This window comes from Panthera leo, chromosome B4 (genome assembly GCF_018350215.1).
Source record: "Panthera leo isolate Ple1 chromosome B4, P.leo_Ple1_pat1.1, whole genome shotgun sequence".
NCBI lineage: Eukaryota > Metazoa > Chordata > Mammalia > Carnivora > Felidae > Panthera > Panthera leo.
The window spans coordinates 78126171-78138301 of NC_056685.1; the positions used below are offsets into that span (position 1 = coordinate 78126171).

General features: G+C 48.2%; 1 protein-coding gene across 7 annotated transcripts in view; it reads left to right on the forward strand.

The window, feature by feature from the left end:
- The window catches only part of ACVR1B (activin A receptor type 1B), a 33289-nt gene extending 21426 nt beyond the window's left edge, over nt 1-11863 (forward strand). For 6 of the 7 annotated variants that reach the window (XM_042946594.1, XM_042946596.1, XM_042946595.1 and 3 more), the window contains 5 exons: nt 2720-2887; nt 3941-4097; nt 5325-5449; nt 8922-9052; nt 10554-11863. In XM_042946594.1, the coding sequence (XP_042802528.1) occupies nt 2720-2887; nt 3941-4097; nt 5325-5449; nt 8922-9052; nt 10554-10679 (707 nt within the window). In that variant the 3' untranslated portion in view covers nt 10680-11863. Of the gene's footprint in view, nt 1-902; nt 1026-2719; nt 2888-3940; nt 4098-5324; nt 5450-8921; nt 9053-10553 lie in introns of all 7 variants that reach the window. The other variant, XM_042946600.1, reaches the window with a different exon arrangement.
- Nucleotides 11864-12131: the final 268 nt, after the last annotated feature.

Below are 12131 nucleotides of genomic sequence, written 5' to 3' on the forward strand. Positions count from 1 at the left end.
AGAACCGTGGCCTCTGCCCCGCCAGGGAGGGATAGCCCGGAAAAGCATGCGGTCCATGTTCTGTGACATAATCAGCATCGTCCACCCTTGCAGTGGAGCAGGCATGGCAGGGATGACCTGGCTACCCAGAATGTTGCTCCCCGGTGGTATTTCCAGCTCAGTGTTTGGTCTGCTTGTACCTGAGTCCCTGAGCTCCTCCTTCCTCTCCCTTCTGATTTTTTACTTTTTGAGTCTCTTGTATGGCCAGGAGCATCCTTGTTTTGGAGGACCTCACTGACTAGCAAAGCGAGAAGCAAACTAACAGTTGATTATAGGAGGTAGTCAAACAGCACACTGTTCTGGTGAGCACAAATTGGGGCCGAGATGGGCATCAGGGAGGTCATACCTGAACTTCATTGAGGCATCAGGAAGTATCAGGAGTTGGTCAGGAAGAAAAATCAGCGGGAAGGAAGGGCACTTGAGACACACGTGTAGAGGGAAGGTGTGTTTGGGACCCTACAAGTAACGTGGGTTGGCTGTGTGGGTGGAGAGGTAGACACCAGATTATGAAGGACCTTTTTGAGAGGATTACATCTTATTCTGAGGTAGTGGGTAGTAATTGGAATTTCGTTCTTTGATTCACTAACGTTTGTTGACTACTTCCTGCTGCTCCGATCACCACACATGAGAACCGGACACAGTCCTTGCCCTCGCAGCTTCCGGATAGAGGGGACAGCAGACACATGGGCAGGTGGTGCGTTTGGAGTCAGAAAGACCCTGAGGTGTTTGTGTTTACATTTTAGAAGAGTCTCTCTGGCCCTTGTGACACAGTCTGCTCCTGTGACATGGCAATTTTTAGAAGTTAGTGTCTACAAAGCCTATGGAAGATGCTAAGTATTTATTTTTCTTTCTGAAAACGACTTCGGACTGCTGGTTCCTCATATTGCTGTGGGGGCTTGTAACGGCCTCAGCTGCCCCCAGGCTGAAGAGGCTCAGACTCAAACACAAGGGAAGAAGGGGAAGAGAGAATTGTATACTCCCTCTGCGTAAGCTGTGCTTTTTAAAAACAGCAGCACCTTTGATAACATTCAGTTTTACATGTAGCTTCAAGGATCAGAAGATGTCTTCCCTTAACTTTAACTTAACTGCCAGGGTCCTCACGACTTCAGGGCTGATTGGAGTGCAGGAATGGTGTGTTGGGTGGACCCCTTGTTTGTAATCAGAGAAACCAAGGTTGGTGCTCTTCCAAGAGCCACTCCCTTTATTGATTCTGGCAGCTTGTGTTAGTAGGGATCTGGCCGTAAAAACTCACATCAGGGCCAAGGGAGAAGAAAAATCGGACTCCTTCGTTTCTGCCTTTTTAGCATGATATATATAGTATAGTGTCCTGGAACTAGCACCAGCCTGGAATTGGGAGATCTCAATCCAATTTCCAATCTTCCTGTTGACAGAAGCATAACCTAATTAGATTACCAGTTTTGGGTTTTTCTTTTTCTCCTTCCTCCTTCCCACCACACGCCGCCTCCTACCTGTCACTTCTTATAAAAGTGCATGCTGTCCACCTTCCATTGCTCTTCTGAGGATAAGATGACCTCTCTGGAATACTTGGAAGTGTGCCCTTCCTGCATTGAAAAGCATTTTGGGGGGCGCCTGGGTGGCGCAGTCGGTTAAGCCTCCGACTTCAGCCAGGTCACGATCTCGCGGTCCGTGAGTTCGAGCCCCGCGTCAGGCTCTGGGCCGATGGCTCGGAGCCTGGAGCCTGTTTCCGATTCTGTGTCTCCCTCTCTCTCTGCCCCTCCCCCGTTCATGCTCTGTCTCTCTCTGTCCCAAAAATAAATAAAAAACGTTGAAAAAAAAAATTTAAAAAAAAAAAAAAATAAAAAAAGAAAAGCATTTTGGGGGGCACCTGGGTGGCTCAGTCACTTGAGCATCTGACTCTTGATTTCTGCTCAGGTCATGATCTCATGGTTTGTGAGATCGAGCTCCATGTTGGACTCTGTGCCGACTGCTCAGAGCCTGCTTGGGATTTTCTTTCTTTCTTTCTTTCTTTCTTTCTTTCTTTCTTTCTTTCTTTCTTTCTTTCTTTTTTTCTTTTTCTTTCTTTCTCTCTCTCTCTCTCTCTCTCTTTCCTTCCCTCCCTCTCCCTCCCTCCCTCTCTCTCTGTCTCTCTCTCTCCGCCCCTGTCCTGCATATATGCGTGTGCATGCACATGCTGTCTCTGAAAATAAATAAATTAAGCATTTTGTTGTTGTTGTTTGGAATACAGTAACGCATAAAGGAGCTCTTTGCTCTTCTCCCAGAGAGCTCATTGCCTACTGGGAGCAGTGGACTGAAAGCAAACATTACAGATGAGACAGCTGCTGGGGCTAGGTTGTGCTCACAGGGTCCTGGAGCACAGAGGAGGGTCTGCGAAGCCCTCCTCCTTGGCAGCGGTGGGTGCAGCCAGTCATGGTCTAACGTGTAGATGAGTAGATCTTTTTCAGACTGAGACAGCCACCTGCAAGAAATAAGGGAGCAGGTCTAAGAGAATGTTGCTCTTCTGTCCTTCCTGGAGCCCTACGTTGGTGGACAAGTGTAGATGAAACGGGTATAGAGGGGGGCCTCAGGAAGTGTGGAGGCTGGAAGCGTGAATTCAGGAGTCTAGTTGGAGTTTGTGTCGTTTACATATTCTTTCTTTCCTGCTTTAACCTTTTTGCTGGTAGTTGTGCCTGTTCCAGAACTCCTCTGTGGTTCTCTGCAGATAATGGCACCTGGACACAGCTGTGGCTCGTCTCAGACTACCATGAGCATGGCTCCCTGTTTGATTATCTTAACCGGTACACGGTGACAATCGAGGGGATGATTAAGCTGGCCTTGTCTGCGGCTAGTGGGTTAGCCCACCTGCACATGGAGATTGTGGGTACCCAAGGTGAGTGAACCCTGGTGAGTGAAGTTGAGTAGACTTTAAAAGCCTGTACCATCCTGATTTAGTTCCCAGAACTCGTCTTTACTGAGGAAGTTGGAGGTGAGCCTCAGGAACTGTGGCCTAATCTAAGGGAGAGAGGTCTGAGTTCTACATGAGAACAAGAGGTGTTTCCATTGGGGTCTCTTCACCTCTGTCTTTAGAATGCCCTCAGGGGCTCTAGAACATAAAGATTCCGTTGTCTGTCATTTGATGGCCTGGCACGGGTGTTGGTTGGTGAGCTAGTGTTCTGAGTTGCCCTCTCAGGAGCCCACGGTACACGGGTAAAAGCACGGAACCCAGAAGATGAAACAAGCTAGTGCAAAGGAGCACCGGTTTGGTAATTTCAATGTTCACCGTTGGAAGCAGCTGGCTTACGGACTGCATGGTGGATTAGACACTGGTCTTTACTGACCTGGGAGGGTTCTCCTGGAGGAAGAAGACCTCAGGCTTCCTCGTTTGTTGACTGTAGCGTCAGTTCTCTGGGGGATCATGGTTCTCGTCAAGGTAGCAGGTGTGGTGTGCTCCCTGATTCCTGGTTGACCAGGGCAACAGCGCGTGCTGGCCCTGACAGAAAGCCAACCATTGATGTTTGATCCTGTTCCTAGCTCCCGTGAATGTAGTAATAGTAGTCCTGATCTTCACGTGTTTGACAGTGAGAACCTGGCCAGTTCAGCAGCTTTCCTTGGAATTCCTTAGCAGTTCTATCCTGGAGCATATCCGTTCAGGGAAAGCGGGGGCGGGGGTAGTGATAGTGGTAACAGCTAATACGCATGCCCTTCTAAGCTCTTCACTTACCTACACTAATGCGTTTAATCCTCACATTACCATGAAGTAAGGACTGGGGTAGCCTTATGGATGAGAAGGCAGAGGTGCAGACGGGTTAAGTCGCTTTTTTAGGGTTACTGGATTAGTGGGAGGCAAAGCCAGGACTCGAACCCACATAATCTGGCTGCAGAGACTATGCTTTTAACATTTATACTATCTCTCTGTAAAGATCCCTATGTTTTTCTCTGTCAGGGAAGCCTGGAATTGCTCATCGAGACTTAAAATCAAAGAACATCCTGGTGAAGAAAAATGGCATGTGCGCCATTGCAGACCTGGGCCTGGCTGTCCGCCATGATGCGGTCACTGACACCATTGACATTGCCCCAAATCAGAGGGTGGGAACCAAACGGTAGGAAGGCCCTGGGCCTCTGCCATTGTCCTACCCTTGTACCGAGTAGCACCTGTGTGCCCTTTCCCATGTGCACGGGAGAAAGAGGCATAGAAAAGGAGGTGTGGCCCTTGCTCTCAGACAACTGAAAGCCGAACTGAAGCCCCACTCCCCACAGTGGAAAGCTGAACTGGTTGCATCTAACAGATACGAGTGCCATGAGCACAGCTTCGTAGAACTATATACACATAGCTGTTCCTGGGCAGGGGGAGGCAGCAGAGAAAGAGAATCTAGAAAAAGATTTGGAGGGGGGACAGGCACCCGGCTTGGCTAGGACAAGAGGAAGCATGTGCAGTCCAAAGGGGTACTTGTGCGGAGACCCCGAGGAGGCAGGGATTGTGTCTTGCTTGGGGGTTAGAGAGCAAATCTGCCAAGCCAGAGCAGAGGTGATCTTAGGGTGGAGATTGGGGGCACCTTTAGGATGATGGGCCTACTTCCCACTTCATACAGAAGTGAAGTAAGAAGTAAGGAATTGTGATTGCAGACTGACTTTGTGTGTTGAAAATGGAACTGTCTTGTAATGGGACAGAAGAGGAGATCTGTTTATCTGTCAAATCTCCATGAACTTCACTAAATTGTGCTGCTGGTTTTCCCCTTTTGACATGAATGAGCTACCCAGGCCCCAAAGTGTGAGGCCTGAGGTGATCCCCTGATTTGCCTTACTCTGTATGTGTGTTGGGGAGGGTAGGGGGGAGGGGAGTGGCTTGAGTAGTACTAATTAACTGAGGGAGACTTTGATGATCAGCTAGAATTAATTTTCATATATGTGTAATTAGGTAAGATAACAAAAGAGGTTCAAAATGAAATTTAAACTCAACCCATCACTGGCTACATTTAATAAAGTCCAAGACCCTAGTGGCAACCAGATACTGGGCACTGTTATTGCCCTGTGACCCGCAGTACAGATCCCTCTTCCAAGAAATCAAGACATGATTAAAATAAATCCCGGTGGCTAAAAAATAGAGGTACAAATAAGAGCAGCCTGGTATCACCTAACCTGTGCTGAAGTATTTAGATTCTAATCCAAAACATGGGAGTTTGCAATAAAGAAATTCGATCACTTGCTCCTCCCCAAGGGCCATTCTTGGGGGGATGCATTCCCACGTTCAGAGGGCCCCTGAATCACGACTTTGATTTAAGTAACGAAATCCTTTTCTGTGCATGATCTTGTTTCCTTTGCTATTGCAGATACATGGCCCCCGAAGTACTCGATGAGACCATTAATATGAAGCACTTTGACTCCTTCAAATGCGCCGATATCTACGCGCTCGGCCTTGTGTATTGGGAGATTGCTCGAAGATGCAATTCTGGAGGTACCTTTCTTTTTGGCCTTCTCTTGTTCCTACCTCCCAGTCTAGAATGCCAGATCACCTGAGGGTGCTGGTGCCTTACTGCCTCCTTTCTTTTTACAACCTGTTGGATGCCTAGTGCCAGAGCCTGTCACAACTTAGGGTTCTCTCAAAGATGAGGGAACGTTGGAGGGGGTTGTACAAGGGTGTGTTGACTCTGTTGAATAGTGTTTTGCATAGAAGTAACCGTTCCGGAGGCTTGTCTGGCTTTTTTTTTTTTTTTTTTTTTTTTTTTTTTTTTTTTTTAAAACACATCGTCCTTATTGATCCTTAAGAGGTTGGGAAAGCCCTGAGCAGGAATTGTTCCAGACTAATTCAGGGGGTCTCCTTTACACAAGAGGCACTAAGTGTGTTCTGACATGGCTCTCTAGCCAGTGCTGGGAAATGTGGGGGTTCGTTGATAAAATAATAGTGGTAATTTCTGAATCTGGAGCAGAAAGTTTCTTATATGTAGAATTTTCTCAAAATGAGGTTTTTTCTTCCTGTAATTTTTTCTTACATTTTTGGCATTTGCACCTGTTAACCCATGCCAGAATCTAGTAAAAGGTAGTATCAGACCTAGCAGGAAACAGTTTTTATCATTAACTTAGTACATCAGTACTTTACAGCGACTTCCAAGTATTCTGCCATGTGAATGTGTTCAGGAACCACTAGAACCTTTCCCTCAGCTATTTATCTTTGATGTAAGAGATTCCAGGTCATTGGAAATGAAATAAATTAAATTTAAATTAAATGAATTAAAACTGACAAGTCTTCCAGCAGAACCCTCTTCTGTATTACTGCCCTTTTCCATCTCTGATGTGTTTGGGAAGATCCAAATTATGGAGTAGCCACACAGGTATTACTCATGGAATTGTACATCTAAAATTTTTTTAAATTTATTTTCTGGGGCACCTGGGTGGCTTAGTTGGTTGGGCGTCCAACTTTGACTCAGGTCATGGTCTTATGGTTCATGGGTTCGAGCCCCTCATTGGGCTCTGTGCTGACAGTCCAGAGCCTGCAGCCAGCTTCAGATTCTGTGTCTCCCTCTCTCTGCCCCTCCCCTGCTCACACTCTGTCTCTCTCTCTCTTAAAAATAAATAAACATTAAAAATTTTTAAAAATAAAAAATAAAATTTATTTTCTTAGGTGAGCTTTACCCCAAACGTGGGGATCGAACTCAAGACCCTGAGATTAAGAGTCACATCCTCGGGGCGCCTGGGTGGCGCAGTCGGTTAAGCGTCCGACTTCAGCCAGGTCACGATCTCACGGTCCGTGAGTTCGAGCCCCGCGTCAGGCTCTGGGCTGATGGCTCAGAGCCTGGAGCCTGTTTCCGATTCTGTGTCTCCCTCTCTCTCTGTCCCTCCCCCGTTCATGCTCTGTCTCTCTCTGTCCCAAAAATAAATAAACGTTGAAAAAAAAAAAAATTTAAAAAAAAAAGAGTCACATCCTCTACTGACTAAGCCAGCCAGGCCACCCTAAAACTTTGATCATTCTATGCAGATAAAACAGATTAAGAAAAATCTGGTCATACAGGTCTTAAACTGTCAATAAGTTAATTTTTTTCCTTCTTACACCATTCAGAAATTGGGGCTAAGTATTATAATAATAAATTAAAAAAATTTTTTTAATGTTTATTTATTTTTGAGATAGAGTGTGAGCAGGAAGGGGGGCAGAGAGAGGGAGACACAGAATCAGAAGCAGGCTCCAGGCCCTGAGCTGTCAGCACAGAGCCCGACACAGGGCTCAAACTCACAAACTGTGAGATCATGACCTGAGCTGAAGTCGGATGCTTAACCGACTGAGCCACCCAGGCGCCCGTAAATAATACTAACATTTATTCACCATTCACTGTGTATAAACTCACTTAATCTGTACTACAAACCTAAGAGGTGGTGACTATTACTGTCATAATTTTTCAGATGAAGAAAATGAGTCACAGAGGTAGGTAATTTGTCCAAGGGCACACAGCTTTAAAACTCGGATTCAAACGCCGGCAGACTGAGGCCAGAGCATAGGTTCTAAAGCATTCCTTAGATGTTTACCAAGACTCTATTTAAAAATCTGCCCTACTGCAGGACACCTGGGTGGCTCCGTTGGTTAAGCGTCTGACTCTTGGTTTTGGCTCAGGTCATGAGATTGAGCCCCTTGCTTGGGATTCTCTCTCTCTCTCTCTCTCTCTCTCTCGCTCTCTCTCTCGCTCTCTCGCTCTCTGTCTCTGCCCCTCCCCTGCTCGTGCTCTGTCTCTGTCTCTCAAAATAAATAAATAAGCATTTTTAAAAAATATCTGTCCTAGTAGCTCAGAACAGCAGAATTTTTCCTGGAAAAAGGCATGGGAAAGTTACGTTGGATTTTTCAAATTAGCTTATTATGGAAACTGTTTCAGTTTGTAGCTCTAAAAGATAAGGACTTAAATACAATACAGTTATCACACTTTAAAAAGTGAACATTAATATCATTTAACATCAATTAGTGTTGGGATTTCCCCAGTTGTCTCATAATTTTTTTAAAACGGTTTCTTCAAATCAGGGTTCAAATCATGTCCATCCACTGCAGTTGATCGATACACATCTTAAGTTTCTTGTAATGTATAGTTTCCCCCTCCACTGTTTTTCTTCTGCAGTTTAGTTGAGAAGCCAGGTCATTTGTCCTGTAAAGTTTTCCTGTCTAGATTTTGGCAACTACATTTTCATGACATTCACGTGTTCTTCTAGTCCTGTGACTTTCCTATGATAGTTGCATCTAATGACTAGAATCATATATATTTTTCCCCCAGAGTTCTGTTACAAGGCACATAATACCAGTCATTTCTCTTTTTGTGATGTTAACAGCCACCAGTGATCGTTGTTTATGGGCATATTCATTAGAGGTTGAAAAATGCCAATATTCTGATGCTGTCAATCGTCATATATTAGCTAGATTTCTTCTCTAAAGAGAAACTTCCCGTAATTGTCCCATTTGGTTACCAAGATATGTAGTTTGAATAGGGAAATCAGGAAAAATACTTGATTCTTCCCATTTATTTACCATTTTTCAAAACAGTGAACTTGTTACCTCTCGTCTTACAAAGGTGACTAAGGATTTGGGTATCCTTTTTTTTTTTTTTTAAGTATAATGAACTGGTGGACTTAAAATATTTGCTTCCATTGAAGTGATTAGTCTTACTTCTGCTTAAATATTCTCATCTTTCGCCAGTGGGAGCTTTTCAGGTTGGTGCCTTTTAACATGACCTCAGTAGTCTTTGATAGTTTGCTTGCTTTTGGTATGACAGAGATGTTCCTTACTAATCTCGTGTGTCTCTTAATCCCATTCCTGGAACCCACCAACCTTTCCAAGAGCCCTAGCTCTTCTTAGTGGGAAGTGGTGTTTACAGATCATGGTGTGAGTGTTGTTACAGGTTTTTGAGTAATGCCCTCCTTCTGTTGATAACTCAGGTGGGTATTTTCTTTTCTCCCAGGAGTCCATGAAGAGTATCAGCTACCATATTATGACTTAGTGCCCTCTGACCCTTCCATTGAGGAAATGCGAAAGGTTGTATGTGACCAGAAGCTACGTCCCAACATCCCCAACTGGTGGCAGAGTTACGAGGTAGGAAGCTTCCCTGCCTCCTGTGGCTTTTCCATCTGCCTGATTTCTCTACTTTAGAAAAAGGGTTTCCCAAGTAAAAAAAAAAAGAAAGAAAGAGAAAAAGAGCTTGCCAATGAGGCCATGCCCAGAGGTACCCCTTGTGTCACTTATATACTGTTATGTGCTGTTGTATATGAATCCCAGAGGGGCCACAGTGCCTTGTCCTGGGCACTGTAGGGTCCTCTTGGGAATGGACAGCCTAGTAGAAGAAAAGGCTTGGTCCCCAAGACACAGATAAGAGGTGGTCAGCAAAAGACAGAAATAAAAACTGGGTGGGAACCGTTAGACCGGTCTAGCTAGAAAGATGGCTCTGGAACCACAGGGACGAGCTGAGCTCTGAGGAAGAATCAAATAGAGGCATCCAGAAAAGAAGCAAAGCTCAGACTGGGCATAGAAGAATGGTGGGACAGGACTTAGAAGGCATGTCTGTGAGGGAGGTGGCCTTTCTAAAAACTCAGAAGGGAGGAGGGTGTGGAGGATTGGAATTTGGGGGAGATACAGATGGAGTGGGTCAGGGACAGCATTTGGGGGAATAATTGAAATGAGGACAAATTCATGATACAGGTTCCAAATAAACATGGCATTCTGGGGTCTTAGAGTCTTCAGGGCCCTCGTGGCTCTGCTTTTAGAAAGGACTCTAACCACTAGAGGGCATTTCTGCATTTTAGAACAGAATCGCTGAGCTCACATTTTAGGTGGTGTCTTCTCGTCGCATAATTGAGCAGCATTTTCCAAAATGTTCCTTGGAGCCCTCAGGTCAGGGTTTCAGAGGATGAGGGTGAGGCTGAGAGAACTGGTCTTCAGCTTCCCCCATCCCACAACCTCTTCAGTCAGTTTTTGAAATTTTGAAAACCACTGGCCTAGGACAGCAATCAGGGACCTTTGTCGCCCTCAGTCACTGGTAGAGGTCCATAGGTGGCCTCCCAAATCCATCTCTTGGCCTGACCACAGTGGTCGCCCGTGTGGTCCAGGCAGTGGCAGTGTGGCTTTCCGCCTCTGACAGGATTGCTTTTCAGGGGCTCCTGTCCTGCTTCTTCCCCACCCCCCATCCCGTCCGTGCACATGAGCCCCGGGATTCCCGCCATGTGCTTGCACGCACCCAGGCGCGTTCCTGGTGTGCCTGCTTCACGCGCTCCTTCAAAGAACACAGTTAGTACGGAGTCGTACAAATAGATTCTCAGACCTGAGAGAAGTGATTTTCGAAGCACAGGCTACTTCGGGTACCCCCGTCCGGAGTACCCCGATGGTGGGCCGGCTGGCTGCACTCGCGGGCCAGACCTCCCCTTTCTCCTGGTCCCCGAGGAAGGGAGGGCTGAGGGGAGACAGAGGCTCGCAGAGCGCTCCCCGGGCTCAGAGGGGAGGGGAGATGGTGCCAGGCTCTGCTGAGAGGCGAGGTGGAGCGAGGCCAGGAGGGCCTCCCGGGGCAGGGTCCGGCTGACACGGCCTCCGGGTCTCCGTGCAGGCACTGCGGGTGATGGGGAAGATGATGCGAGAGTGCTGGTACGCCAACGGCGCGGCCCGCCTGACTGCCCTGCGCATTAAGAAGACCCTCTCACAGCTCAGCGTGCAGGAAGACGTGAAGATCTAAGCCTCTCCCTCCCCACACGCAGCCCTGGCAGCGGGAACTACACACAGCTGCCGCGTTGAGCGTACGACGGAGGCCTACCTCTCGTTTCTGCCCAGCCCTCGGTGGCCAGGAGCCCTGGTCCCAAAGAGGGACAGAGCCCGGGAGACTCCCTCACTCCCATGTTGGGTTTGAGACACAGACACCTTTTATATTTACCTCCTAACGGCACGGAGACTCTGAGAGCGGATGGTGTGGAGAACTCGATGCCACTACTCGAACTGGCTGTAGTGGGAAGTCCCGCAAAACCCGGTGCGTCTGGCGGATAGCCAGGGTGGCGACGGGCCCCCGAGAGGACCCCGGGGGAGCCGCGTGTCGCCATTGCTGAGCAGCACCGACGGTGTCCTCCAGGGACCAGCTCCGGCGGGGTGGGCGGCGCTCTGCGGTGGCCCAGAGGAGCCACGAGTACAGCCCCTGCAACGGGCAGCTCTGGGCCCCGGGCTCCCCTCCTGTCTCACGCGGGCCTCCAGAGGGACTGCCGGTGGAGGCGGGGCCTGCCGCCTGTCTGTCCAGCCGTGTGTGCATGTGCCGAGGTGCGTCCCCTGTTGTGCCTGGTCCGTGCCACGCCCTTACACGTGTGTGTGTATGTGTGTGTCTGTAGGTGCGCACTTACCTGCTTGAGCTTTCTGTGCATGTGCAGGTCGGGGGTGTGGTTGTCATGCCGTCTCTGCGTGCTGGTGCCTCTGTTTGGTAGTGAGCAGCGTCTAGTCTCCCTGGTGCCCTTCCCGAAGGTCTCTCTCCTGGCCCCTTCCCCCCAGAACCCCCACACCACAGCAGGACCCCCTTCCCAGCAGGCTGCTCCGCCTGCCCATGTGTCGGCACCTCCATTTCAGACCGTGGAACCAAAGCTGGCCAGGTTGTCCGTGGCAGGCGGGGGAGATTTTTGGGTCCAAATGTGAGGCAGGGACGGGCGGGGGTGGGCAGGGAAAGAATCTCGGTGGAAGTCTCGGGTGTTGTGGTCAGCGGCAACCGTGGGAAATGAGCCAGCCCAAGGGCATCATCCTCAACAGCATCAAGAAGGGCCAAGGGACTTGAGGCCCTGATCCTGGGACTCACATTGGAATGTCACATCTGTCTTTCATATCCCAGATTCTGGAAACAGCAGTGTATATTTTTGGTGGTGATGGGTTTAGGGTGGGGAAGGGGAAGGGGGGGCAAGCAGTGGGGGGGGGGGGAGTCGGGGTGGGAGGGAGGCATCTGCATGGGTCTTTTACTGGATTATCTGATCGCGGTGGAGGGGAGATGGGAGACACGTACCCACTTCAGGGGCCTGTGAAAGGGAAAAGCCCGAGCCAAACCTGTTATTTTAACCTGAGTATAGTATTTAATGATGTCTAGAAGCACGGTTATGGGTGGTGGTTTGGTCAGCGTATCTTAGGTATATAATAACTTTGAAGCCATAACTTTTAACTGGAG